Source organism: Kwoniella newhampshirensis, chromosome 5 (assembly GCF_039105145.1).
Source record: "Kwoniella newhampshirensis strain CBS 13917 chromosome 5, whole genome shotgun sequence".
Taxonomy (NCBI): domain Eukaryota; kingdom Fungi; phylum Basidiomycota; class Tremellomycetes; order Tremellales; family Cryptococcaceae; genus Kwoniella; species Kwoniella newhampshirensis.
Genome location: NC_089959.1, coordinates 384,390 through 411,984, shown reverse-complemented (window position 1 = coordinate 411,984; position 27,595 = coordinate 384,390). Strand labels below are relative to the sequence as shown.

The window sequence follows — 27,595 nt, the reverse complement described above, 5'->3', positions numbered from 1 at the left end:
AAAATCGCATATGGTAATCCGCTTGTAAATGGATTTCCATCGCATCCCGACAACGGCACGGCAAGCCCTTGCCTGCACCATGACCGATTGCAACGACGCCTACAGCTCGTCGCTCGAATCCACGTTCAGGATCAGAGCTTGGTAGAACCTGACAAACTCGACCATTGCGTCGGCGGACTGAGATTGAAGCAGACGATCAGCACCATTTTCTGATAGAAGGAGAAGGAAGTCACGTATCCACTCACGACTTTCTCGTTGATGGTGTGAGCCTGTAAGTGAAGACAGAGAGTAAGCCCAAGGCGCGTTCGATAGGTGCATAAGGATTCGCTTACACCTTGACCATCCGAGTTAGGGAAGTATCGCCATCGATAGATGTTCCTTGTGAAGTCCCAGTATCGTCGGGTGTCAGTGTTCTGTGACCAAGGGCAGAGATGAGTGCTGATCTTGCGACATTCAAAGCGGCACTGTACGAAGCATGACACTCGGAGGAACCCACTCACCCCAGTACTCATGAAGGGCGCCATGATTAACGCTTCTTCATCCTCGAGCTGGACCATCTCTCCATCCGCACTAACTTCCGGTCTGCTGGCCCAGACACCTCTACTAGTCCCTGCCAAGACTCTCCATGCCGGTGATCCCAGGTCGGTAGGACTGATAGGCGCTGGGTTGAGACCTGCTTCGAAAGCCGGTGTCAAGGACACGGATCCTCGGACGAACGTATCAGAAGGAGGGGACCAAGAGTGCCCAAGACCAGAGATTGAAAGGTCGAGCTCTTCAGCCTTGGGTTGCAGGATCGAGAAGATACGGTCGGAAAGCTCTTTGACGGTAGAAGCGACGTCAATTCGATAGTTCACAATGGTAGTCACAACCTCGGGCTGTTATCGCTCATCATTAGCATGTGGTCCATGCCCCAATTGGGTGAGACAGTGTATACGGCGTATGAGAGTGGACACTCACCAAAGCGTTCACCTTGACACCACCATTGATGATGTCGACGGCCTGACTAGTGCTCAAAAGATATTCCATCTCGTTGCCCATACCAGGACTGGCGAACCCGCCTCCTAGTCCCGCTTCGACCAGCTTGCTGGGCAACTCCTTGAAAGCCTTCTTGTCTCCCTTGATAGATTTGACGGTGTCATCCTTGACAGCCTCCGGGACATTCGGGGCATAACCCGCAGCACACTGAAGGAATCCCCAGATAGGCGATTGCTTCTCCAGCCCTACAGGATTAGGGTTGTCCTCCAACGCAGTGATCAGTCGAGCGGTCAATCCGATATTGGTGTGTTTGGGAGGTACGGATGAGTGTCCACCCAGTGTGGACACAGTGAGGTTCAAGTTAAGTTTACCCTTCTCGGCAACGGCTGGGACACCAAAATTTTGACCCCAGATAGACTGGATACCGCTGCCTTCGTCGACGAGAAGCGCGAAGGAGTCCGGTCCGTACTTCTTCAGAAGCCAGGCGCTGATGGCGGGAGCACCACGCTGACCGCCTGCCTCTTCGTCAGAACCGAATCCGAGGATGATAGTTCGTCGAGGCTTGAAGTCGGAAGTGGACAGGAGAAGCTCGATAGAAGCCCTGGGTACGATATTGAAGGCTCAGGGTCAGCGCCCTCAGGTATCCATGTCAAAGGCATCCAAACAACGTACATGATCGCAGTCAAACCTGACTTGTCATCATTACTGCCTCGTCCCCAGATATATTTGCCATCATAGACACCTCCGAAAGGAGGCTGCTTCCACTGGTATACGGTCTCAGGAAGGACGGGAACCACATCTATTACGAGGGTATATAGGGTTAGCTAATCAATCAGATCAATTGCTGTGAAAACTTGGTGGACCTGCTCACCTTGATGCGCGGTGAGGAAGAGAGGTTGCAATGATTCGTCGGTTCCGAACCATTCGTAGATGAGGGCAGTGGTGTCCACCTTGGTCCGCTTGAGATTTTTGTGTCTGAGGCCCGGTTAGCCACTGCTAGATATCCCGTACCCGCGTCACTCACACGAGAGGGTAAGCCTTTTCCAAATCTACCCAGCAGAAGATCAGCCTCCGCGCATCGCCTGGATATGGCGGCGAGAGTCAACAAACTCACAATCGTGGAAGTCGAGGAAGGTGTCCCATCTCTTATCTTCTCCGGGCTCTCCCATCTCATCATATACCTGAGTTGGGATCTTGATAGCGTCCTGATGCCATTTGATGATATCCTCCTTATACTCCCAAACGGACGAGATATTGTGGTAGTCCGAGGGCGGTAAGATGGGCTCTGCTTGTCCGCATGTCGACTTGAGTGCGACCGCGTCCAGTGGGGAAGAAAGATGATGGGACGGGTGAGTGAATGCTGATGAGAGGATGGAGAGTGGGGAGGGGGCTAGGAGAGTGAGGAGACCGAATAAGGAGATGAGGAGAGCGATGGATGTTTTGGAGGATCGAGAGGTGGTAGCTTGGTTGTGTGGTAGGAGTGGTTGACGAGATGCCATCTTGCTCATTTTGTTCGATATCACCTCTTGTTCGGTTCTGGCAGCAGTCCTGAGATGCTTGAGAGGAGGGGATCAGCGCAGGAATGGGGATGTCCAGGATGGGGTCTCTTATATCACAGATCAATCTAGTAGCCGACTCTTTTCGAAACATAACCTCTCCTTCGCTCAATTCCGACGATCTAGCGGCGATCGCCGTGTCGGTCACCAGCGACGGATTGCCACCACGGCATCAAAATCTGACTGTACGGTGGCATTCTGTATGCATGGATCGTCATAATGCTAGACTTCCTACGGTCTGAAAGCGTACTATCGGCCGAGCTGGCTCGCCACGACTTCTGACAGTCGCGATTTCGCTCGGAGGCCAATGGAAGGATTGAGCGCTGCTGCCCAAGACGCAGCTTGGATGGCCTGCTCGGTGGCTTTGGAAGGTGAAGAGGTGAGAACGGGAATGGGACTAGCAGGGAGGGAGATGATGGAGCTTGCTGGACGAAGAGAGGTGACCTTCCGTGCTGTAGACGAAAACGAAAGACTCGTGTCAGCCATGGACAAGTATGGCGCATGGACAGTTTCTGCAGACGATACTTACCATGACTTAAGCCCGACCCCACCGAGCCGGCTATCCTTCCTCCTGCGATCAGCTTCTTCCTGCCGAACAGACCATTTGAAGAATGGTCCATGGTCTCCAACGTCAACTGTCTCCTTGGCAGCATCACTCTCTTCTCTCTGGCATTCACGTTGACACCCGAATCTCTTGACCGTCTCTGAGTGTTGGAGCCAGGTCGAGGACCAGAACCGGAGGCGGCATTGCTCTTGTTCCCTCGTGGTGATGATTGGGCACGTCTTTGACGACGCTGAACATCGGGTGGAAGAGCGGTTTCAGCACCGACCACATCCAAAGAGACATTCTTCAATGCTCGTCGAGATCGAGGAGGACCGGAGGAATTCGTGCTCCTTTGGACATGAGACGGAGAAGGGGCAGATGAATCGGCGAAGAAGTCTGCATCGGTCTCGGGGTTGGCGACAGCTCGAGGTTGACGCTTGTCGTTCGAAGTTGAAGGTTCTTTTCGTCTCTCATGCTGCTGTCTCGGCTATAAAGAGGAATGGACAAATGGGTCAGTACTGAGCATAGTATAACTGCCAAAGATTGATACTGGACTGACCTGTCTACGTTCACCTCCACCATGGAAGAGATCTTTCTGACCTGAAACAGTGATGGGGATCTTCAGATCTGCAGGAAGCTGTCTTTGTCGGTTGGTCTGAGGTGTGAACCCGAGCGCCTCAGCACTGGTGGGATTCGGAGGAAGATCGGATGAAAAGACCGCTCGGGAAGTGCGGAACATTCGACATTGCACGTTCTGGAAGGCTCTCCTAGAGACCGTGGTAGTGGTGCGTATCGACATGGTGTGTTTGTGCTTCCGTTGTGAGGATGTCGACGTGACCTCTGTGCTTTTATATTCACTTTGAGCTAGTATCCGCTGTTGAGGTGGTTAGATGTCGGAGTTGGGTTGACTTTCTCGGATAAAATGGAAATAACTCCCATCGTGAATTAATCCCCTCCAAGACTTTATTTGTGCCACACTCATTCTCTCATCGCAACTCATCTTCCTCGTACAGTCTGCATTTTAACTGTTCATATCCCACTCAACACATCTTCCCTACATCCATAAAAGGCCCTAGACGAGCTTCGTAACTATCAGAGCTCTTGGGAAGCAAACGGCCAAGCACGAGACTTTCTCCCCCTCCCCCAGAATATCGCTTTCTCTCATTCGTCCGAGATGTCGACAGAAGATTACGACGGTCAGTCTCTCTTCCAGCTTCTTGTAAAGTCCGTCACGCTGACAACTGAATGTACAGAGTTTGGTAACTACATTGGCGGTGATCTCGAATCTGACGATGATTCCGACATCGACGTCGTCCCATCTGCTCCCTCTGCTTCCGGACCCTCTGCCCCGGCGCAAGCTTATGCACCTCTCGAAGGATTTGATGATGAGGACGAGGCCATGGAAGACGAGGATGCAGGGATGCAGATGACATTGCATGGTGTGGACGGTCAGTCATCGTAGGACACCGTGGTATAGTGATCATACTGATGTCGTGGGTGTGCTTTGCTCCTATAGGCACGGCGGGAAACCAGGTGGTCTTGCATGAGGACAAGAAATACTACGCGACAGCAGAGGAGACTTATGGAGCAGATGTGGAGGCAATGGTCCAGGAAGAGGACGCTCAACCACTTTCTGAACCGATTGTCGCGCCCATAAAGGTGAAGCAATTCACAGTGCAGGAGAAGGATTTGCCGGTCACGCGGTTCGACAGAAAGTGAGCCAATGAGGTTATCGAGCGAAGACAAATATTGAAGCTGACTTCGGGCGGTGTTTCAGTTTTATGATCGACCTAATGAACTATCCTTCTATGATTCGAAACGTCATGGTTGCAGGACATATACATCATGGAAAGACGTCATTGCTGGATATGTTGGTATTTGAGACACATCAGTTGACATGGGATGTGGACAGACCAGTAAGTCGATCGTGGTGAGGTGGGGATTTGCAATGACTGACTCTGCTTTAAAAAAAAAGACAAGATATACCGATACCCATACTCTCACTCGATCGCGGGAACTTTCCATTAAGTCTGGACCTATGTCTCTCGTCCTCCAGGACTCGAAAGGCAAATCCAGTCTTATCAACATCATCGACACCCCTGGACATGCCAACTTTGTGGACGAGGTCGCGTCGGTTGCACGACTGGTAGACGGTGCCGTTATCGTCGTCGATGTGGTGGAAGGTGTCATGCACGGGACAGAAGCGGTGATCAGACACGCGATCCAGGAGAAGTTGAAGTTGGTTTTGGTAGTCAACAAGATGGATAGATTGATTTTGGAGTTGAGATTACCGCCAAGCGAGGCTTTCTTCAAAATCAAACATACCATCGAAGAGGTCAATTCCATCATTGCGTGAGTGACCTGGGCGAAAACATAGCTTTTCAATCTGCTTATCTTCTGCATCTAGTGCCATTGACCCGGACGACTCTTTACGTCTGTCACCCGAAAGAGGCAACGTTGCCTTCGCCTCCACTCAAATGGGATGGTGCTTCACTCTCCGTACTTTCGCTAGCATGTACGCCGATACATTCGGCTCTTTCGACGTCGACGATTTCGCTGCTCGACTATGGGGCAACATCTTCTTTGACTCCGAAAAGCGAAAGTTCACACGAAAACCTGCAGACGTTGAATCAAAACGGTCGTTCGTGCACTTCATCCTTGAGCCGTTGTACAAATTGTATACACAGGTCAGTACTTGACGAATCGCAAAGAGAGAAGCTGATCGACGGGTCCAGGTTTTGAGCGAGGACTCGGCGACATTGAAGGAGACCCTAGCGGGCTTACGGATAACGCTCAGGCCCGCTGCTTATAAGATGGATGTTAGACCGTTATTAAAGGTGGTTCTGGAGGCATTCTTCGGGCCATCGGTTGGACTGGTGGACATGATCACCGAGTTCATCCCTTCACCCGTCGATGCCGCCGAGGAGAAGGTTAGTCTTTCGGTTCTTCGAGCCACTATTATATGCTTACCATCATTTCAAACAGATCCGACATACTTACACCGGGCCCCTTACCTCTGATCTTGCGGACTCAATGGTCAAATGCGACGCACAAGGACCTACCGTTGTTCACATCACTAAACTTTTCCACACTACCGATGCTGAGCAGTTCAGGGCATTTGGGAGAGTGATGAGCGGTACTGTACGAATAGGACAAGCGGTCAAGGTCTTAGGAGAGGGCTATTCGTTGGAGGATGAGGAAGACATGATCACAGCCCACGTCGAGGGAGTGATGATTGATGAGTCAAGGTGCGCTGGACAAAATCTTCTTCAATCTCAATGAGGGTTGTTAACTTATGTCATGCTCTACGATCACAGATATACCGTTGACATTGAGCGAGCACCCGCTGGTAACCTTGTCTTGCTTGCGGGTGTTGACGCCTCAGTATCGAAGACTGCTACAATCGTTGCCAAAGATACCGAGGAGGATCTTTACATATTCCGACCAATCAAACACATGACCACATCGGTTCTCAAAGTCGCTGTTGAACCTATCGCTCCGTCAGAATTACCGAAAATGCTCGACGGTCTCAGAAAAATCAACAAATCATACCCTCTCGTTACGACTAAGGTGGAAGAGTCCGGAGAGCATATCATTCTGGGCACTGGAGAGCTGTACATGGACTCGGTCTTGCACGACTTGCGAAGATTGTTCTCGGAGATCGAGATCAAGGTATCCGATCCTGTGACAAAATTCTGCGAGACGGTAGTGGAGACCTCTGCCTTGAAGTGTTATGCCGAGACCCCGAACAAGAAGTGAGTATGGTGGTGTCGTTCAGTCCACAGGAAAGTCACTAATGACCCTCTGTCTTGTAGAAACAAGCTCACCATGATCTCAGAACCTCTTGAGACGGGTATTGCGAACGATATTGAAGCTGGACGAGTGACAATGAAGATGACGAACAAGGAGCGAGGGAAGTTCTTCGAGAGCAAATATCAGTGGGATGTACTGGCGTCGAGAAATATCTGGGCTTTTGGACCAGAAGAGAACGGTGCGAATGTCTTGATCAACGATACTCTGCCGTCAGAGGTGAGTTAGATTGACGCACTGTTATGGACTTAGAAGAAGCTAACGGACGTAATCTCCCTGCCATAGGTTGACGCCAAACTACTGAGCAGTGTGAGGGAAAGTGTGAAGCAGGGATTCCAATGGGGAACCCGAGAAGGACCGTTGTGTGATGAGCGTAAGTGACAACTCGGTCACGCGATCTGCTTGGATAGCTGACTTATCGATACCAGCCATTCGAGGTGTGAAGTTCAGGATCTTGGATGCGTCTCTCGCACAAGAACCAATCTACCGAGGAGGTGGTCAAATAATTCCCACAGCTCGACGAGTGTGCTATTCCTCATTCCTCCTTGTAAGTTTCCGCCGCACTCGAAAATCTGTTCACGAGATGACCGTCGTTGTATTGTAGGCGACTCCTCGACTCCTTGAACCCGTGTACTACGTCGAAGTCCAAGCACCAGCCGATTGTGTCGCTGCCGTCTACACTGTCCTTTCTAGAAGACGAGGACACGTCACGAGAGATATACCCAAGCCAGGATCACCTCTGTATACTGTCAAAGCATTCATTCCGGTCCTCGACGCGAATGGTTTCGAGACAGATCTTCGAACAGCGACCTTAGGTCAGGCATTCTGTCAGATGAGCTTCGACCATTGGAGCGTGGTACCTGGTGACCCTACCGACAGTTCGATCCAGCTTAGACCGCTTGAGCCTGCTACAGGACAAGCATTGGCGAGAGATTTGGTGTTAAAGACTAGAAGAAGAAAAGGATTGAGCGATAGCATTGCCGTGAGCAAGTACCTGGAAGATGAGGTGAGCTTTGCGAAATCGTACAAGGGGTTTCTTGAGTGATCTGGCTAACTCTTCTTGCAGACCATCATTGCGATTAGTGCATCGGGTAATGCGGACTTGTTAGGGTAAATGTGGCGGGAGGGCTACAGGGGCACCGAAAGGTCGGCAGGCAGGAAGGACGATCACTGATACGAAGATGAAATGCATTGATCTTACAGCATGATGCAAGTTGTGAGCAAAGTTTAGAGGGGTTTTGTGGCCCTTTTGATATGTTGACTGTGTTGGGAACATATCTACTGTACGACCGCGACAACGGGAGCCGGAAGCAGTATTGCAGGTTGTATTACAGTCAAACAAGCGAGAATTTCGTTCACACCGTTGGTGAAACGGTATCATGCGTCGTTGCCAAACCTCACATTGCAATCGTGAAAGTCGAACTATCGATGCGGCAAGGGTTCGACTCCCTTACGGTGTACACTCTGATTGCCTCTCGCTCACACCCTCTCCTGTTCGTAATAGGAAGGGTACTGAGCCTTTTGCTGTTCGGAAGGAGTCTGACCTGGCTCCCTGGAAAGGTCAGGAAACCTTTTTGGTTCGGTTACAGCTGGCATGATCAAGGAAGGTGTGATGAGGTGACTTGAGCGTAGGTGGTTGGTCTCATTATCGAGCAGATAACTCATGCCAAATTGCCAAATGTGTGCGCTCCCCATTGAATCGACGATATCTTGACCTTTTCAGATGAAAAGTAGATGCGCGAAGGTGTATGTATGACCGAGCGATGAGACCACTCAGGCGTCGTAGTGAACTCGTGTCGTTACTCCATAGAGAATCTTTGGAGACGGGCGGATCTCGATGCCATTCACGAGCACTGTACTGCACTGATCTGATCTGCAGCTGCTCACCTCTCATTCCTCTCCCCTCTTCATCTTCATCATCTTAATCTTCAACATGTCCTGTACCTCGTCCACCAAATTGTCACTTGACGCCGGACAGACCCAGAACTACTTACTGCTCTCATGTGTCGACTACACGCCACGAGCCCCATCGCCCAAATTCGTTTCCGACAAGTCAGTCAAGATGGAATATAACTCAGTGGCTGCGGATGCCAAAAATAGAACGAGGCAACGTCGAGAGTGGCAGTGCGCATTGATCGTTCGAAGGGCGCGGTTTTTTATTTTTATTTTTCGTGTTTCATCCTTTGTTTGAGAGAGACGGACAGAGAGTCCGCAGTGGGCTGACTGGTGCAATGCTGCCGCGGGACGACCAGACCAAAGTATAGATTACTATTGTATACCTACGGTGTCTTCATGACCTCCTTTTTGTCTTCTTCTTACTACACTGGCCTATTCATACATTCGTTCAACCACCTGCAACCACCACCATGCAGCCTACTCAGATCACCAACGCTCAGACTGGGTCTGTCTCGCAACAGCCCGTCGCTATGAAGGCCATGAGTGAGTACGCAGTATCCGGCATCGTCGGGGGAGAATCATCCAACCCTCCCGTCCCTCTATAACCCTCAATCGATGATCCCATTCAGCCCACTATTCTGCTCTGCACACTCTATACATGACAGAATTGTTCAACGTTGACTGATGAAGGATCTTTCGATCCTTTCCCAGACTCCATGAAAGCCACTACCTACCCCGACGAAATTGAAGTCAGCCCCAACACCAACAACGCCCCTCAAACATCTTGGTCTTGGAACCCTCTCCGACTTCGAGGTGGTGAAGCAGGACCGTGCTGTGCTTGTCTCGCGGGCATTGTGAGTCGTCTCGACCAGTCATACAGTCCTTCATCGTAACTCATCCAACATGCGGTTGATCCGTTCGGCTGACTTTGGTGGTGTAGTGCTTCTGCTGTGCTCTCGAGGACGTCCTCTGCTGCGAAGGTGTGAGTGGTCTGACAATTGATCAAACGCTTCACTCCCCTCCTGCGATGGCCGTGACATTGAGTCATAGCTGATTCAAGACTCTTCTTCGTCAGTGCATCGAGATGTGCTAAGACATCACTGGGTATGAGGGATGTCGGCGTCAAGAAGGAAAGTTGAGCACGGCACGTCTTCATTTGCAGTGGTATGGCATTATGCTGGATAAGGATGGGATGTATATTACCATATCCTATACTCTACTGTACTCTCCAAAAGTCCACGTCAAGGATCGGGACGACGGTAGCCGAGGACCCCTGTCGTGTGAGATCATGAGGTCTGCTTGGCCGCCGCTCCGTCACCACATCGTCGTCTATTCCGATTGGGAAAAGGGGTCATGGGTAACTTTGGCGGTTCTTTGACAGATGCGTTATCACCTAATTCTGTGTCTTTTGTGACTCGAAGCTCTGCAGGCGGTCGAGGATGGTCAGTGTTCAATCTACTGCGGTGCCAAACTCTGTGAGGCACGGTGGGCCTCTTGACATTCGCATGATCATTCCTCAGGATGGCTGTTCCTTGTTCCTTTGTCGAGCGTTCCGAATGATGCAGGTTGACGTATAAGCGGCTTGGCTTCTTCTCAAGATCCGCCGTCTCCCTTCGACTTATTCTCTTGCTCCCTGCCATGACCAGATAACCTTCTTTTGGCGAAAGAGACCACCACCAACTGTACACCATATACGAGCACCCAAAGAAGGACCAAACACTCACTCCAACTCCCATCATTCTGTTCTTCACCCTGAACCACGTTTCTCCTCAAGAACACCGCTGCCTCTTTCCATTCTTCTATCCTCTTCGCTATTTCCTCTTGTCCGATCTGTGCTGTCGCATCTGTTGATGATGGCGTTGATTCGATAGGTGGTGATAGGGCCGGAGATTGGAACGTGGATCGAAGCGCCGAGATCAATGCGAGATGCCTTGCGGGGTCACCTGTGAGACGATATTCAAGTGAGGGTAGAGTCAGTGACCATAGATTGTGACTAGATCCTAGGAGCAGGTTGGAGACAGAAGTGCATAGAGGGAGAACCCGACTTACCTTGGAATGTTATCCGGGCTGAACGAAGCACAGATCGGTAAGCTGATCGAGCGGCGGGTGCTAATGAAGCAGGGAAAGCGGACATGGCGGGGGTGGTGTTTGAAATGGATTCCTCTGTATGTAATTGCAGGGCTTCTCGGTGCTGAGTCTAGGATGAACGAGTATATGTGACCAGCTGTTTCAGGTAGATGATGTGCTGGATTGAATAAAGACTCAGTAGAGCAGTCAGTACGAGTAGTGATAGAAAAAGTCGAGGAGGTTCGTTGTAGCCGAGTAGGAGTACGTAATCTCGGAGAATGAGATTGACACGAACGGGATCAAAAAAGTCAGCAGGAACGTGTTGTTATCGCTGCGGAGCATGGTGAAAGTGTCCCATCCAATCCAATGCTATCTATATGACAACGACGACAACGAGGGTGACAGCAACGACAACGATAATCGGTACATGAGCTAGACCGTCTGGACATCTCTATGCTTCTCAGAACTACAGAGCTGAAGCTGAGAGAGCCGGAAACAAGATGCGCACAGAATCAAGCTTGTTGACACTTGTCCTGGCGGTATTTCACCTCTCAGGTGGAGTAGAGGCAGTCGTCACAGGTTCACAATGGTGTAATCAGGTGGGTCGCTCGTTCACTCTTCACGGCGACGGCGGGGCAGGCAATGATGAGTTTCTTTCTGACTTGGTTGTTCTTAGTACATGTGTGTGACTGGCAAACACGACAGTTCAGCAAATGTCGATACATGTACGTCTGGCACGTCGGGTCAAGCCACCTCGGCGCTCTCGATTGAGCTCTGAGAACGGACGGACGGACGGACCATAAAGATGCTGATGTGGATGCCTGGGGTCGTGCTGTAGGGACTCTCGATCCGCCACGAGGTAGAAATATACCTCGTAACAACTTTGGGTGGATTGCGATGTGAGCTGGTCTTTGGCTTTCGTTGTGGGGGAAAGGGGCATATAGCTGACAGTGTTGTGTAGTGGATTCGGCTCGACTATGGGTGAGGACGACTGTTTCGCCAAGCACTCTTTGGAAAAGCCGCACAGTGTACTGACTGTGTTCGGTCACTCATAGCCCACACACCAATGGTTATCACCTGGCCGAATTCGGACGGTTCCATCACGCTCTCGCAGCGGGCTGCGAATAGCAACGTGATGCCTACTGGTGGGTGGGATGTCGATCAGACCCTTCTACATGGAGCATCACTGCGCTCTGCAGCTCCTATGGCTCATCGGCATATACACCTTGATCCATCCCCCTTGAACAATCCGTAATTGATCTGCTGACATATGCATCGTCCCCCCCTCCCCCCCCCCCATAGTCGTCTCCAACCCACCACGTAGAGCTTCTCTCGTGACCTCCTCTTCCTTCTCTGACTCCACCACCACCTCGATCACATTCACCATCCCTTCCATGTCGAACACTGCGAACTCTACCAACATAATCTGGGCATACAGTACGACCAATCCACGATCCTCAGCCGTCAATGCCAATATCGTCCAACATCTAGCTAGTGGTAATACCCGTCTGAGTCTTCTCTCTCCTTTGGCAAGCAATATCACCACCCCGACTCCCCATGGCGGCAGCGGCAGCAGTGACAATACTGGAAGTGGTGAAGCTGGCACGTCTGGTTCTACAAGTAAGAAGACGCTCGTGGCGCATGTCGCGGTGGGAGCAGTGGCGGCGATGGCTGTACTTCCAAGTGGGATCTTGATCCCCCGGGTGGCCAGAGGATTATCGACGGGAAGATGGTGGTTTCCAGCTCATGCGGCCGTGAACGGATTAATTGGATTTGCTTTGGTAACGGCTGCGTTCGGGATAGCAGTCGCGAATTTCGATGGAGGCTTCAATTCTAGTCATCGTGTGAGTTACCATGACAGCTCTCTTGCCAATACAACTTAACGTTACTGTCATCGCTTCAAGGTGGTCTGCTGACGCTCACATCACCGTCACTGCCAGAAACTCGGCTTGACACTGTTTATACTCACAGTGGCTCAGACCCTACTAGGTCTCTTCGTCCACTTCTACCAACGGCCTCACAGACTCCAAACGGCTTCCGGAAGAGGGCCCACCAATTTCTTGCATATCACACTGGGTGTCGTGATTGTCGGTATCGGGTTCGGCACCGTCTGGAAAGGTGAGTGGGGGTGAATGGCTGTTGCTGGAGTTGCTGGAGATCATGCAAATGGGAGATGGGAGGGATATACGCCTGGTTTCTGACGTGCATGGCGTTGGGAAGTGCACCATAGCTGATGATTCGTACCTCGACAGGCATCGATGAGGAATGGGGCTTGTACAGCGGGACGGGGAGACCCAACGTCGGCTGGAAAGTAGGATGGGGTTTAATCGTTGCGGTGAGTCGCGGCATGACAACCAGCCTACAGAGATCCCATGTACACATCAGAAAATGGAGAATTGACGATCTGAACCCTTCTTTCCCACGTCATTCAACCCAGATCGTGGCGATCCTCTATCTTGGCGGTTACTATCTTCTCCCTCGTCAATTGCGTAACGAGCGTCAAGCTCAACAATGGGCATCCAAGATCGGTCAACCTGATCCATCAACTTCGATCAGTAGTGGGAATTACGGAATTTCCAAATCGTATTCCCCACCACCACCACCTCCACCTCCATGCACTCTGCCTCGACATCCACAGCTACCAGATGGGGGATATGTACCTCCTCCCCCTCCTGCTCATCCTATGACTGCGACGAGGAGATTACCACCTCCTTTACCGACGAGTCCGCATCGACCGGGTGAATATGAGATGGATACGAGATGAACTCGGTGCTTTTTTCGTGGTGTTTTGGCGGTTTGGGTTTGCACGGTCTCATTTCTGGAACATACACGTTTCGTTTCGTTGATCAGGTATCAGGGAAGGGAAAGCATTCATCTAGATTATGGAGGATTGAGTGGTAGACCATATGAGCACGGGTACTGAAAATTAGATGAGTAACACAGCGCGAAAGATTGTTGAGATATCTTACTTTCCCATACCTCACCTTGTATGCAAAACCGAGCTTCTAGTACTGGCGATAAAAACGAGGCGTTGCATTCAAACGGACCAAGACTGGAAATCACACTATGGAAGACCGAACAACGCAGTGTGCCAAACTCAACTGACCTAATATACTGATACGAAAGAATAGACAAACCAACCAAGACCCACTGGTACAACTCAGACAGAGATTCTAACAAAACTTGAAAATCGATCTCACATACTCTCTCAGAAAGCAGTCCGGACCACTTCTCCGATATCAGTTCTACGAAACTTCCTTCCATCCCTTCGGTTTGACATCTTCCTTCACCTCGGTACTGGTCACGCCGACACTCGCATTTTCCCTATATTCAACCTCGTCTTTCTCATCGCTCGCCTCCTGCTCGGTAGTATGAGCGTGGCCCACATGGGGTTCCACTTCTTCTCCAAGGACGAATTGAGGCCTTTCCACCTGGTGATGTTCATGTGTGTGGTCGTGCTCACCCACTTCGTCATCGGAGACATCGTTGTCGGCGTCTCGAACACCTGCTGGTCGGAGGGATTCGAGCATCCTCTCTGCACCATCGGGGAGAGTAGGGGCGATACTCGGTGCTCTACCCGATCTGAAAGTTCGGATCGAGGCAGCTCGAGAAGGAGGTCGAGTGCCACCGCTCGCTGGTGGCTTGTCAGACTCGGGAAGTGCAAGTCGGAGTAGAGATGTGTATGCTGCTCGATGTCTATGTGTTCAGCAAGGTGTACACTGGAAAAGGTTGCGATACCTGCACTCACGCTGTCGACAGACTGGACAGTACCACCCCTTCACCTTCTTCTTCCTCCTCTCTCTTCCGGTCGTGGTAGTCCCACCAGCAACAGCCGGTGCAGCTGATCCAGCCTCAGCTCCGCCTTCTCCACCTCCTGCTCCGGTACCAGTCGCACCAGTCTCGCCGTCTTCTCTCCTGGCAACCTTTCCTCCAGCGCCGAATTCGACCATACCCACAGCGCAATCCCTACACACGACAAGATGTCGACAGGGGAGAAGGACGACATCTCGAGGTGATGTCAAACAAACGATACACTCGTTCGGTGTGGAGGCGTACGGATCGTCAGAAGTGGGTGGGTAAGCTGTGGGAGCTGTGGAAGCGGAAGTGGCAGAAAGACCGTAGATTTCCTTGAGTAAGAAAGTGTGTGCTCCGATCTACATGGAAAGTCAGCGTTGGATGAAGATATGGAGACAAGAAACATGGTCACTCACAACCGCCTCCCTTCTGGCAACTTTGATGACCCAGACTCGCTTTCCCCCGGCCTGGTTACCGCTGGCCGCACTGCCTGTCTCGGGTACCCATGTACCGTTGATCAAGATGTGGGTCAACTGGGCATTTCTTCGCTTCAGAGCTTGGCCCTCTGGTCCCACTCCGTCGATACGGATCAGCAACCTCAGACCTTGCTCAATCTCCTTCTTCTGCTGTTTCTCCTTCTCCGATCCTCCCTCAGTACCGTTGACGCCGTTGATACCAGTGTTGGTCATTTCGATCTGCGCGCCTGCAGCACCAGCTTCGAGGTCTTCCTCTCTGTTTCGCCTGAAGAGGCCAAACCTCCTACGACCGCCTGTCTGTCCCTCTTGAGCAGCTGACGGTACTTCCGGTACATCTTGCGCTAGAGTTTGTGAAGCTGGGTCTTGCGATCCTGCGCCGGCTTCCAATTTTTTCTCCCCGTTCTGGACGTCAGCCGTGTCGTCCGATGTTTGAGTGATCGCGCCACTCAGGTCAAGCGCTGCACTGGGTGGCAAGTTGAAGACTTGGTTGAAACCACCAGGATGCAAACCCTGATACACGATCTTGGGCTCATGGTCATCGACGATCGACTCCTTGCCCTCGATGGGTGGCTGGGGAGTGGGATAGATCTCGAGCGAGATGCGGACTTGCGGGGTCGTGGCGTCGTAGTTGAACTTGAGGACGTGAAGAGGAAGAGAAGGGATGTATGAATTGGGGCGAGAGGGTGAAGCGGGACTGATCTCAGATTCGCCAATGGCGGATTCGGACTCGATGGACGGTCGAGTGGATGCTTCGACCTCGAGTTGTTGCAGGAGAAGAGTAGGTCGTTTGAGGTTAACAAGTGCTTGAAGGGTGGTAGTGGGGTGAAGACCCTGTCGAGCGGAAACATGAAGGATATCATCAGCTACAGGCTCGATGGAAAGAAAAAAAGAAGGAAGGAGGAAAGCATCCCAACACTCGCCTCTTCGTTCTTGGCCTTGTCCACCCATCCTTTGACGACGTCCACACTGACTTCTTCCTTCTTCTCATCCGTCCAACCAGGCTCATCATCCTCGCCCACATCCGGCCCGAAGATCGTCTCACGTCTTCTCACGTTCGACCCGTCCTCCTTGTTCTCGCCGTTGTTCGCAGCATTATGGGTGAGATCGACGACGAGTGTTTGTTGGACGGTCACGGGGAGCGGATTGCGAGAACCAGGTAAGAGAGAGGGCGCTCGAAGTCTACCGGTGGGGAATGGTCGAGCGCTGAAGAGACCGACCAGAAGGGGATAGATGGATGAATGAATGGATTGGTCAATATATAGAAGTACGAGAGTGGTAAGTGTGGAAGCGGGACTCACTATGATTGTGTATACCATCCTGACATACCGCCGGACTGCGATAATGTTCTGGATGTCATCGTGTTCGTGTGTTATAACGAGTATAGAGTTGTGTGTGAGAGAGAGAGTGAGGAGGATGTGGATGGGTATGGAAAGTCGAAATGGCGATGCGCTTTTCGATCTCGGTCCGGTCGATGGGTAATGATGACTACCAGGTTATATGCGTTTATTCGATGCGCGAGAGAAGGGTGGGGAAACGGGGTGTCAGGAAAGCAGCTATTGTTGCGCTTTGGAAGCAGGTAATAGATGAGACGATTGGATAGGAGAGTAGCAGTCACAGTCACAGTCACAGTCACAGTCACAGTCACAGTCAGGGTGCACCCGTCCAGCGGCTACTGCTGCTGCTGCTACTGCTACTGCTACCAACACTACTAGATAGAAACGTCGGCCGCCACCCGATCAATCGAAAATGCGCTTCACTGCTCCTCTCCCGCCGAGCCCCGCATATGAAAAACCCTCTCTCGCTCATCCCAACCGTGAAATCAAACGCCGGGGTGGCATCATCGGGACATGCTTAATTAGCTTGCATGCATCTGACACCCACTTTGGCATTATTATTATCATATATCAATTGTCATTTGATGAGACGATGATCGGGACACTAGTACATGCAATGCATTTCCGTGATAGCCGTACAGCGTACTCACGATACAACGTTTCAACCTGGTTACAGATTGGATCTGTCGACAGAACGATCCTCCCACCGCATCATCTGGCCTCTCACCATGCATACAGCTCAATCAGATCCACTCTGATCCGTCGTCCAGAACTGATTTTTTTTTTCCAATTTGAAGATCGTTAGCTGAGACCCGGTTGTGAGACGGTGACAACCCACTGGGCACTCCTTGATCTCGGACCACTAATCTCGCTCCGCCCAACTCATCATCCTCATCCTCATCATCACTTTCCTCTTCCTCATCTTCGTCCTCGTCATCTGCTTCTGCCAGACTCTTCCCTAACAGATTGGCAAACTCGTCCTCTTCTTCATCGTCCTCCTCCTCATTTTCATCTTCACCTGCACCTGCGGTTTCCTCATCTGAATCCTCTATGAACTCTGCCGATTTGAACTTGGTAGGCGTGATCGGTGCTACGACCACTGCTGGTGCGGCTTTCTTCCCTCGAGCATTTGTCGTCTTGGAAGTCGCTGTTGCCGAAGTGGCTTTACCTTTTGTCTTGGTTGCTCGTGGTGGATTGGTAAGGACTGGAATCGGGGCACTTTCGAGTGGTCTCTTTCTTGGTAGACCTTTACCGCCATTCGTCGCTCTTGAACCAGCGCCACTGGTACCAGCACTAGCAGAAGAACGGACAGATGGCTTGTTCGTATTTGATAAAGACGTTTTGGCCTTCTTATTGGATGCAGGTCGAGGCGTATCGTCCGCTGCGCCCACCATACTGGAAACTTCCTGTCGAGTGCCTCCTGACGAGAAAGAGCTCTGTTCTTCGTCCAGCTCCTCTTTTGCTATTTGTCGTCGAGCGAGGGGTATAGAAGATGAAGACGCTGATGAAGCTTGAGAGGGCGAATGTCGAGCATTCAAAGAAGCGGATGCGTTGCGGTCGAGAGTCAAGTGAAGGGTGGACGGCAGTGGATGCAGAGTAAAGGACTGGAGGAGCGTCAGTTCAGCTGTTTGCCGAGAAAAGGAAAAAGACGGTTGAAAGGACTATACGACGATCCGGATTACATACTTGCGTGGCTTCGTCGTAGATCAAGACGCATTCTCGAGGTCTACTAGCTTCTTCCCTCACTTCGAAGACTTGCCGTCCGTTCTGAAACAGATATGCATGATCAGCGGGGATCAAGTCGTGAAGACTTGGGAGAGTGTAATCAGCTGTGACACAGTTGGGAGACAAACTCACACTGGTGTCGAATGTCACTCTACCACCCGACGAGTGACTTTGATACACACCGGGCGTATCTCTGGTCACCGAGGCGGGTTTGAAATTGTCTACATGGACAATGAGCACAAGTCCACAGATATCGGAAGGCAAAGATAGGACTCACACCGGAAGGCCAGTAGCTGGTCCTCTTCTCTCCTCCGTTTCCCGACTCCCAGCTGCTGGTTCAGTCCAGCCGAGAAGACCAGTGGGAAAGTACCCTTTGGTAACTCGGTGAGTGTCTCCGAGGCAGCTCCGGACGCCATGGTGGATTTGTGAAGGAATACGGAAACTCGAACTTCACTGAATGTAGATGAGAGCTGAGCAGAAGGACAGACGAGAGAAGAGGGAGAAGCACAAGAAGCACATGTGAGTGGCTAGGATTGAAGACCGAAAGGGAGCAAAGAGGCAGACAATGGATACAAAAGGACAAATGGCGAACGGGAGAACCGCTTAACCCGCCGCCGGTGAGGTGAGAACGGAGTCACGTGATCTACCATTTTGACACAACGCGTCGGTGGTAAAGACAAGTCATTCTGTGAGCTGAACACTTTGTCCTTCTGTCCCATATCTCCCATATCTCAACACAAGATCTCCCCTCTCTTCTCCTTGTTCCTCCTCAGCTTACTCATCGTCGGCAGCGAGGCACATCGTCGCACGGGACTGGCTCACTCGAGCTCACTCATACAGCGCGATCGACAGTCCTTCCATCCTTGATATCGACACGCTCGACCTCACTTCCAACAGTTACCGCCACTTGCTAGCCACCCCCTTCGACAACCCCTTCAGTAATCGCACTTGTCCTTCTTGTCCTCTTCTTCCACTTTCCCATTACTGCTATCTTCCCAACCTCAGGTATCGAACAGCTCTTCTGTCTTCCCTACCCTGACCCGCACATCCTTCGCGATGCCACCGAAACAAGCTTCAGCACCTGGTACAGCCGCCAAACGGATCAAGAAGGAGATAGCGGATCTGTCCCGGGAAGATCTGGGCGCCATCACGCTGGCGCCTAACGAATCGAATATCTTTCAGTGGAAAGCTACGTTACCGGGTCCAGCTGGATCGGCGTATGAGGGCGGGGTGTTCGAGATTGATATCAAGGTGCCGGAGGATTATCCGTGAGTTGACTTTCTGTCTTAAAATCGCTTTTGGTAAGGAAGCAAGAGGGGATCTGCTGCGAAGGCAAGAGAGCCTTTCACAAAGGTGGTGGCTCCTTTTGGAAAGCTGGGATATGGTTGGGTCATGGAGAGCAGCGAAATGATCATCTGAGAAACACAGCTAATACTTTGTCAGCTTCTCGCCTCCACAATTGCGATTCGTGACCAAGGTGTATCATTGTAATGTCGCCAACACAGGTGCTATCTGTGAGTGGAAGACTTCGCACAGTCATGCATCTATAGTAATTACCGACTCACATTACTCAAATTACTCACAGGTCTTGACGTAAGTTGTGATTCCGCTTGTGTCCCATGATCGAAGGATATCACCACGATTCACAAATACGAACTGGCCTGCTGACTTTTCCCCCCTTTGTCTCTGATTACAGCTCCTCAAGCACGCTTGGTCACCAGCATTATCGCTCTACAAAGTCATCCTCTCGCTGTCTTCTCTGCTCACCGACCCCAATCCCGCCGACCCCCTGGTTCCTGCCATAGCGCAAGAATACAGACATAATAGGAAAAAGCATGATGCGACGGCTAGGGAGTGGGTGAAGAAGTAGGTGTCTGATTCTGGCTCCCCAGCGTTGGACATATCGTCTTTCCCATCTCGTTTGCTCCTGCTTCTCAGCTCGTCAAAATCCGAATGGAAGCAGTTTTGCTAACGAGATGTCATCAGATTTGCTACACCGAAATCCGCTTCTGCACCAACAACGACCAGAGCCGTCCCTTCCGCCTCCACCTCTAGACCACGAGCGATCCAACGTCCCTCAGCGTCTTCCACCAGCACATCATCATCAGCCGCTGTTGCTGCTGCAGCCGCCGGTCCTTCACCCCAAATAGCTGGCACTCGTCGGACTGCCTCCCGAGCAGTGATTGATATCGAAGACGATAGCGATGTCGAGGACGTCGAAGTTCTAGGAGAAGGCTCAAGAGCTTCGACGGTAAATGGGAATGGCAATACGATTGGAGCGACGACGGCTCCAGGAGGAGGACCAAGAAGAGGGAAAAGGGCGAGAGTCGGTGCTGGTCCAGGAGCGGGTGGGGGCGCGGGCGCGGGGGCAAGTGTCGGAGACGCTATTGTCATTGATGAGTAGATGGCCGGAGCCGAAGTGACAGTCACATAGGTGCTCGTGGAGAGGGATTGGGTTTCCTGGATCGAGACGCACTGTCAGTGGTCTTGGTCAATATGACACACTACGAGCGGCCAGGCGGCACGGCTTAAGACTGCGGATCGCAAGAGAAGGATGGGAGACCCCGCAGTAGGAGCGATTGACAGGACCGAGTATTGAAGGCAGTAGAAGAAACTTGGCATGGGTGACGTGTCGATCAGGATGTCAATCTCAGATTCACTTTGATATAACTTATGTTTCTGGCTCTGGTTCTGGTTTTTGGCGCTGGTTCTGTCGCGTTGACCCCACGAGCTATTTCACGATATGATATGACATGTCTCCTTGCGGCCTTCTTCAGCCTCATGCTGCGCCCCCATCAGACAGACCCAGCAGGGAGACTTGGTATGGATCTGTTCAGATAGATAGACAAACGACAGTAGATACTCAGGTCGTTATAACGTTCGTACCATTGATCACTGTACCATTGATTCATCATTCATTGATATTCATACTCATACTCATCAACTAATTATCGTAAAACAAGAGATACCAATCCGACGAATTACATATCGTGATACCATGTCTTTTTTTATCACTATCGTACCCAATCTCCACTATATTCCGAGCTATTTCTTCGATGTTGTCCAATTCCACCAACACCACCACTACTCTGGTGTTGTGGGTGTTGTAACGGTTGTCCGAGAGTGTATCCCTGAGAAGAAGAGTGTTGCGGTTGATCACCGGAAGTAGGATGATGATGGTGGATCGTATCGTCAACATTGTCTGAAAGTCCGCCAGGTGATCGACTTCGTTCCCATTGTTTCAGCTCTTTGGTGAACTATCAATCCGGATTCAAGTCGTGCAAATGGTCAGCATTCGCTCATCGTCATCGGACTTCTTCTCCTCGAGCGCAGATTCGTTTCGTCTTTTTGCTCAATCTCCGCCACGTCCACTCTACCCTCTCCTATTTCTGCTTCGTTTCTCAACGATTCCTACGCTCAACCTACGCCACTTGGATTTCGAGAAGACGACACCCCACTCACCTTGTCAAAAGCCATACTGGCCTCTTCACTACCTTCCCCTTCTCCATCCTCATCATCACTATGACCCACTCCTCCCACCGCTAAGAGCGTCTCAATCCTCTGTCTCGCTTCTCTCAAATCCTCTCTCAGGCCTTCCATCTCCCGTTCCGCTTCCTCCAACCTCATTCTGAGAAGATCAACTTCCCTATTACGAGCATGTAGCACGTCTTGTGAAGCTGAGAAATCCTCTTGTAGTTTCGTATGTTGATTTTGAAGGGTCTGCAGTTTTCTTTGCAGTTCTGCGGTTTCCGACGCCGAAGAGGCAAATATGCCAGATGGGGTGGATCGACCTGATGCATCGCGAGTTCGCGCCCCGGGCTCGGAAGACCGGCCTCGAAGAGAGTCGATCTCCGACTGAAGTGAAGCGTTGGCAGTCTTCTGTTTGTTCAATTCGTCCTTCAAACATCCTCGTCAATCAGCGCTATCACTCATCACGTCAAAAGGACAAGCGAACATAACTCACCTTCATCCTCTTCAACATCTTCTCTGTCCCCTTTACATATCTCACCGCAGTCTGGTAATCCGCCTCGATACCCTTAACTTTCTCCCTGTGCTCCTTCTCCATATCTGATAGCTTCTTCTCCAATTCACCTACTCTTCTATCTGAGTCTCCTGTCGGTGTGGGTGATCTCGTACTTGCCGAAGTCGGTGATCGAGCGTCTTTGATTCTTTCCACCAAACGTCCCAGACTCTCCACTTTATCTTCCGCTTCCTCACATCGAAGTTTCAAATCTTCCATCTCCCTTTGGGAAGTTTCGAAAGCTCTTGTCCTTTCCCTCAACTGAGATTCCAACTCTCGTGTCGTTGACCCTTCGCTCCCGCCACCACCATTGTGATTGCCGGCATTATCGAGATCCGGATCGTTGACAGCTATTCCATGATCCGCCAAGAGGTTCCTCAACATCGTACATCTCGTTTCGAGCTCGGTGACCAGCATCTCTTTCTCTCTCAACTCGCCGTCTCGGGATGTTTGGACATCCTTGTATCGGCCGAGCTCCATTTGAGCATTGAGTAACTTGGTCCTGCTAGCGCGAAGCTCCGCTCGAAGAGTTTGAACCTTCGCTTCAAGGTCTCGCGATTTCTGTCGGTGATTGGACACGCCAGACTCGGCAGCGTCGACTCTTTGTCCAGCCTCCTTCAGCATTTTTCTTAACGACTGTGCCTCCTCCTCCAGCGCTCGAAGTTGCTCTTGGTGTCCTCTTGTGGACCTGGATTCGTCGGCTCTCATCTCCTTGTGCGAGTCGAGTAGTTCGCCTAACCGACTGGTCGTTACTGCTCTCAGTGAATCGGCTTCTTCTCGGGATTTGGAATAAGCGTTCTCGATCTCCCTCATCCTCCCCACTGCCGAGTCTGCATCTCGACTCCTTGCTTCCAGGTCGGCCCTCGTTTCAGCTAGCTCTTCTTCCAGCTGGGCGATTCGCGCGCTTGCTTTGCCATGCATTGCTTCAATCTCGCTTGTCCTCAGACCCGCAGATGCGATAGCTGCTTGAGCCTGCTCAATCAAACCGATATTCTCATCTCGAGCAGCGATGGCCTCATCGAGCTGGGACTGTAAATGGTCTCGCTCAGCTTCCCGTTGTTGGACCGTTGAGGAAAGAGTGATCAGTCGCTCGGTATGTTCCCGCAGTGATTGTTCGGCGCTCGAAGCCCGGCTTTCGAGCTGTTCCATCTCCCCAACGATTTCCTTGTGAGCTTCCTCAGCTTCCTCTGCTCTCTTGAAGGTCTCCGCCTCTCGCTCAGTCGCGGCAGAATGGAGGGCCTTGGCATTAGACGCTACGTCTTGTGCCGCTTCCAATTCTCTCTGAACACTAGCATGATCCGCAGCGAGCATGCCAAGTTGCCGTTCAAGCTCGTTGATCCTCTCTTTTTCCAATCGAGCAAGGTCGACATGTGAATTAGATTCGAGAGTAGCAATTTTGGCCCGATAGAATGCAGCTTCTTGTAGTGCACCTCGTCGTAGTCTTTCGGCCCCCATCGCCCTGTCGGACGCTGCGCGTGTTTGCGTCACAAGCTCATTCTGAAGCTTTGTCAGCCCAATTCGCTCTTACATACAGTCGAGCTGCACTGACCTGTATTGATGCCTTTTCCTGCTTGAGTTTCACTAGAGCATCCGTGAGGTGAAGCATCATCTTCTCATCCGGCTTGTCCACCGCATCGCCATTTGAAAGATCCAGGTCCTCTTCGTCGCCACCTCCCACGAAGCCCTGCTGAATCGCTCGGCTCAAGATCACCTTCAGCGCGGCCTCCCTCTTCTTCCCGGCTTCCACCTCTGAATCTTTGTTTTTCAACTCCCTCAACAGATCATGAGCTCCAGATAAGGAGCTTGGGCGGCCAGCGAAACCATTAGTGGTGGGTGACTTGCCGTAGTAAAACGCATCAGGTGGAGGTGCGGGTCTTTCGGCTCCTTCGGCCATTCTCAACCGAGGCGAGGGGCTTCGAGTTCCGAGAATGGACGCATTGAAGCCCGACTTGGGATTTTGTGGTGGCGAAGCGGGACCGTTACTGGTAGGAGATGTGACTCGGGCGGGGAAGTTGCCTTGCTGAGGACTTGAAGGTCCATTGGTAGGGGACAGCGCTCGTCGATACTCATCATCGCCCTCCCGTCGAGGTCGTTGAGGGGGACCATTACTACTGCTCACCACCGCTCGAGGAGTGGCTTGTCCGCTCTGCGACGGCATCTGCGCTTGCGCCAAATCGCCAGATTCCGATCTTGGCATCGCAGCACCGAGAGGTTGTGTATTTGGTGCCGCCCTCTCTGAGGTTGCCGGAGGAGACGCAGCTCTTGCCAGGCTATCCATGGACGTGGAAGGGGCCAGAACTCGCTTGACTGCTTGCGGTGGGGTATCAGACACAACATTCTTGGACGGCGAGTCTTCTCTTGGTGGTCCGACTGACTGAGGGTTGCGGTTGAGGGGTCGGGGAGGGACGTTATCAGGCGGGTATTTGATTTTGGAGGTGTCGAGGATGTGAATCATGGCAGGATCATCACGCGCTTCGGTCAGAGCCTGGTTGGCTTCTCCTCCGACAATGAAGATCTTGCCAGCCGCAGCAACCATCGCGTGTCCTGACCGAGCTGAGGGAGCTGGTCCCATGTTTTGAAACATGTACCATCGTTGATCTATTTTGTTTTTCGTCAGCAGGGACAGGGATTTTGGCTGAGCGTTTCTCACTCACTGGAAAGCTTGAAAGCAGCAAGGTCCCCGAGATCCTTCCCTTTGACATCTCGACCACCAAAGACATAGATGGTCTCGTCTACAATAGCGGCGGCATGGCCCTCACGTGGTAGGGGAATATATCCGATACAAGACAGCTCGGTCCAGGCTCCGGTCGCAAGATCAAATGACCAAGTATCGTTGTAATGGTAATTACCGTCTGTACCCCCGAAACTGTCGAGTTGCCGAATTAGCAGTCATCCACTGTGGAGTCAGTCTCAGACGTACAGATACAGCTTGCCATTATTGCCTCCTACGAGGATATGACCAGTGCGTCTTGGTGGAGGTGGTGTGGAGTAGTGGATCTCCTCCCATCGATGGGTTGTCCCTGACACTGCGATGGGTGTGTCAGCGCCACTCAAGCGTAGCACATGAGATTCCCGACTCACGCTGCTTGAGGTCATACATCCATAAATCGTTCATGAAGGCCCCGTCTGCTTGACCACCGAAGACGTAGAATTTTCCTTCCAGTAGAGTCACCGCATGTCCGTATCTGCCTTGAGGCCCACTTGACACAGGTACACTCGTCCACTCTTGTGATCCTGTACGTGTGTGTGATCAGCCGGACCCCTACGAGAACACGCTACATAGGGCTACCAAGTGATACTCACTTAGATCAAGGATGTACAATCCCTCGTCCTGCGCATCGTCCACGTTGACCTTCGTATCACCACCCCAGACAATCATGATCCTATCTGCCATCGCACTGGCATGCCCTACTCTCGGTATCGGCGTCTCCCCTTTTGTTTTGACCGGCATAGTGACGCAATCCCGGATATCCATGCTCCAAAGATCGTTCCTTACTCTCTCATGGACCAAACCACCGAATATAAGCATGTGGCCCGAATGCGAAGGGAAAGCCGGGACGGAAAGCCCATATCGAGGGAAGGGGGATTGGGGCGCGGAAGGGGGTGAGGTTTGTGGGTGGTATAGACGGAGAGGACGGACCATCCAAGGATAAGATGTATTGTTGACTAACGCAGAAGGGTACGCGTTGGGGTTAAGATTAGGACTACCTCCTCCTACAACTGGAGAGGAGTTGGTGGTCGGCGGTCGTTGATTGTATGCCGCCATAGGTCCTTGCTGTGGAGACATGTCGGCCGGATGACCGTTCATGGGTGGGCCAGGCGCAGTCTGCAATGTCTCATGTCAATGAGACTCATCAGATACGTATTATACAGCTACAACTTGATACGTACAGGATTTGAGGTCATTCTTCGACCATTAGCCATGGGCGGTGTTCCATTCGCTCCGCTGTAGGAGACTCCTCTGGGTTGTCCATTCATATTCGACATAGTGGGAGGGTTACTGTTCCGTGTTGCAGAGGCGGAGACGGATTTGCGTCGCGGCGGTAGCGGTGGAGACGGCATGGACATGGCCGGGTACGACATGATAGGTGGAGTAAGAGGTGACCAAGGACGTCAGCTTGACTTGTTTCTGTATAACAAATGAATGAAAGATGGAGTGGTGATAGATTCGCATCTGAAAGGGGGCAGAATGGTTTGTCCCAACATCACTGAACGCGAGTTGTAGAAGGCTTGATGCCAACCCCCTCCTTCGAATACCAGCGAGATCAACCGATTGAGAGGTCGAACTCCAAAGACATGTCTCTGGAAGGGATCACATTCCGGCCATTCCCATGTCCTCCACTTCTCTCGTCCACCTCGATCTCGCATCCAGTTGTCCTCACATTCTGTACGACTTGCCATACCTCGAGCTGATTATGAAAACAAACGAGAGGACACTCACGTCACCGGCGGACTACCCGCTGCGCCTGGAGCGTTCGCATGTCCGTGTCCGTGTCCATGTAAGCCGATCCCTATCCCATGATGATGTCCACCTCCCCCTCCGGGTGCCATCTGTCCTTGACCGTCCGTCTCCTTCTCCTTTGACTGCTTCCTCTTGAACAATGACATTTCGATCTATGTTGGTGTCACGATATCTTCCCTCTCCTATCTCGACATCCGGTCGGTCGGTCGAACGGTGTTGGCCTTGAGATCCCGGGTATGCGGTTGAGCAACGATGATGTTGATGTATATCGGTGTGGGTCACGACGTGGTGAAATGATACGAAGAGATGTCTGACTGTGAACCGGATCACTGTTGTCGTCCGACCTATCCTTTGAGACCAATGACTATTCTACAGTCGCTCAAGCTTGTTGACACTGAATCCGTAGAACTCCGAGTAAGAGATGGAGGACTCCAGTGTATCGAAAGGGAGTTTGTTGAGCGCAATGGCGGTAGAGACGTTTGAGGCGTTTCAAGGAGCTGGTTGGGGGTGATGCCAGAGTGATCCGTGCTTTTACGTCCCTCGCGTTTCGGTACTCTCCTGTGGGTCGGTGCTGAAGGTCGTCTCGTCGTTCTCGTCGTGATTGACACTGCGGTTTGAAGAAAGGACCAGCCTTTCTCGTTTCTCTTTCCTCGTTCTCTTTCTCGTATCGAATGGAACGAGCGTGAGTAACACTAATGTCCTTCGGTCGTCGCGTACGTGAAGGTAGTGATAGTAGTAGTACCTGTCCGTAATGGTGGCCTGTCTGTCCACAAACGAAGGCACGTCCGTTTCGTCTTTTCAATTCCCTGCCTATCATGCTGCTTGTTACCGGTGGTGGCAGGTCATGGCAACAATTGCTCAAAGCGGTAACTCTTGCTTCCATTGATCCTCGCGCCTGGACAGAGACGCGTCAAGATTCATTTCATCTCACCCA

The 27,595-nt window shown here is 51.6% G+C and overlaps 11 protein-coding genes across 11 annotated transcripts; 4 read left to right on the top strand and 7 right to left on the bottom strand.

Annotated features, from left to right (window-relative positions):
* Positions 1 to 99: 99 nt before the first annotated feature.
* On the bottom strand, positions 100 to 2,483 carry IAR55_002736 (uncharacterized protein; the record flags this gene model as incomplete). Its single annotated transcript, XM_066945849.1, has 9 exons — positions 100 to 177; positions 246 to 269; positions 333 to 413; positions 501 to 875; positions 958 to 1,576; positions 1,648 to 1,774; positions 1,847 to 1,950; positions 2,000 to 2,024; positions 2,090 to 2,483. The coding sequence occupies 9 exons, from the start codon at positions 2,481 to 2,483 to the stop codon at positions 100 to 102; spliced, it is 1,827 nt and encodes a 608-aa protein (XP_066803350.1).
* Positions 2,484 to 2,780: 297 nt separating this feature from the next.
* IAR55_002735 (uncharacterized protein) lies at positions 2,781 to 3,874 on the bottom strand (the record flags this gene model as incomplete). The annotated part of the gene is made up of 3 exons (XM_066945848.1): positions 2,781 to 2,983; positions 3,061 to 3,562; positions 3,635 to 3,874. 3 exons carry the CDS (start codon positions 3,872 to 3,874, stop codon positions 2,781 to 2,783), a joined length of 945 nt encoding a protein of 314 aa, XP_066803349.1.
* Positions 3,875 to 4,249: 375 nt separating this feature from the next.
* On the top strand, positions 4,250 to 7,999 carry IAR55_002734 (uncharacterized protein; the record flags this gene model as incomplete). Its single annotated transcript, XM_066945847.1, has 14 exons — positions 4,250 to 4,271; positions 4,329 to 4,523; positions 4,592 to 4,790; positions 4,853 to 4,991; positions 5,051 to 5,427; positions 5,483 to 5,762; positions 5,811 to 6,005; positions 6,061 to 6,323; positions 6,393 to 6,830; positions 6,891 to 7,104; positions 7,171 to 7,258; positions 7,314 to 7,432; positions 7,490 to 7,891; positions 7,952 to 7,999. 14 exons carry the CDS (start codon positions 4,250 to 4,252, stop codon positions 7,997 to 7,999), a joined length of 2,979 nt encoding a protein of 992 aa, XP_066803348.1.
* Positions 8,000 to 9,251: 1,252 nt separating this feature from the next.
* IAR55_002733 (uncharacterized protein) lies at positions 9,252 to 9,835 on the top strand (the record flags this gene model as incomplete). Its single annotated transcript, XM_066945846.1, has 3 exons — positions 9,252 to 9,324; positions 9,493 to 9,635; positions 9,722 to 9,835. 3 exons carry the CDS (start codon positions 9,252 to 9,254, stop codon positions 9,833 to 9,835), a joined length of 330 nt encoding a protein of 109 aa, XP_066803347.1.
* A 232-nt stretch (positions 9,836 to 10,067) lies between these two features.
* Positions 10,068 to 10,915, bottom strand: IAR55_002732 (uncharacterized protein; the record flags this gene model as incomplete). Its single annotated transcript, XM_066945845.1, has 3 exons — positions 10,068 to 10,204; positions 10,506 to 10,724; positions 10,831 to 10,915. 3 exons carry the CDS (start codon positions 10,913 to 10,915, stop codon positions 10,068 to 10,070), a joined length of 441 nt encoding a protein of 146 aa, XP_066803346.1.
* Positions 10,916 to 11,348: 433 nt separating this feature from the next.
* Positions 11,349 to 13,612, top strand: IAR55_002731 (uncharacterized protein; the record flags this gene model as incomplete). The annotated part of the gene is made up of 9 exons (XM_066945844.1): positions 11,349 to 11,447; positions 11,525 to 11,573; positions 11,687 to 11,747; positions 11,810 to 11,829; positions 11,904 to 11,993; positions 12,151 to 12,692; positions 12,789 to 12,966; positions 13,101 to 13,183; positions 13,286 to 13,612. 9 exons carry the CDS (start codon positions 11,349 to 11,351, stop codon positions 13,610 to 13,612), a joined length of 1,449 nt encoding a protein of 482 aa, XP_066803345.1.
* A 481-nt stretch (positions 13,613 to 14,093) lies between these two features.
* On the bottom strand, positions 14,094 to 16,476 carry IAR55_002730 (uncharacterized protein; the record flags this gene model as incomplete). The annotated part of the gene is made up of 5 exons (XM_066945843.1): positions 14,094 to 14,533; positions 14,597 to 15,002; positions 15,060 to 15,950; positions 16,040 to 16,322; positions 16,418 to 16,476. 5 exons carry the CDS (start codon positions 16,474 to 16,476, stop codon positions 14,094 to 14,096), a joined length of 2,079 nt encoding a protein of 692 aa, XP_066803344.1.
* A 720-nt stretch (positions 16,477 to 17,196) lies between these two features.
* Positions 17,197 to 18,594, bottom strand: IAR55_002729 (uncharacterized protein; the record flags this gene model as incomplete). Its single annotated transcript, XM_066945842.1, has 5 exons — positions 17,197 to 17,225; positions 17,292 to 18,057; positions 18,140 to 18,220; positions 18,311 to 18,399; positions 18,456 to 18,594. 5 exons carry the CDS (start codon positions 18,592 to 18,594, stop codon positions 17,197 to 17,199), a joined length of 1,104 nt encoding a protein of 367 aa, XP_066803343.1.
* A 640-nt stretch (positions 18,595 to 19,234) lies between these two features.
* IAR55_002728 (uncharacterized protein) lies at positions 19,235 to 20,582 on the top strand (the record flags this gene model as incomplete). The annotated part of the gene is made up of 5 exons (XM_066945841.1): positions 19,235 to 19,446; positions 19,622 to 19,692; positions 19,764 to 19,771; positions 19,875 to 20,044; positions 20,165 to 20,582. The coding sequence occupies 5 exons, from the start codon at positions 19,235 to 19,237 to the stop codon at positions 20,580 to 20,582; spliced, it is 879 nt and encodes a 292-aa protein (XP_066803342.1).
* A 610-nt stretch (positions 20,583 to 21,192) lies between these two features.
* Positions 21,193 to 26,282, bottom strand: IAR55_002727 (uncharacterized protein; the record flags this gene model as incomplete). Its single annotated transcript, XM_066945840.1, has 9 exons — positions 21,193 to 21,435; positions 21,641 to 22,075; positions 22,143 to 23,696; positions 23,749 to 24,797; positions 24,854 to 25,065; positions 25,120 to 25,225; positions 25,281 to 25,433; positions 25,503 to 26,025; positions 26,091 to 26,282. The coding sequence occupies 9 exons, from the start codon at positions 26,280 to 26,282 to the stop codon at positions 21,193 to 21,195; spliced, it is 4,467 nt and encodes a 1,488-aa protein (XP_066803341.1).
* A 182-nt stretch (positions 26,283 to 26,464) lies between these two features.
* On the bottom strand, positions 26,465 to 26,807 carry IAR55_002726 (uncharacterized protein; the record flags this gene model as incomplete). Its single annotated transcript, XM_066945839.1, has 2 exons — positions 26,465 to 26,501; positions 26,641 to 26,807. The coding sequence occupies 2 exons, from the start codon at positions 26,805 to 26,807 to the stop codon at positions 26,465 to 26,467; spliced, it is 204 nt and encodes a 67-aa protein (XP_066803340.1).
* Positions 26,808 to 27,595: the final 788 nt, after the last annotated feature.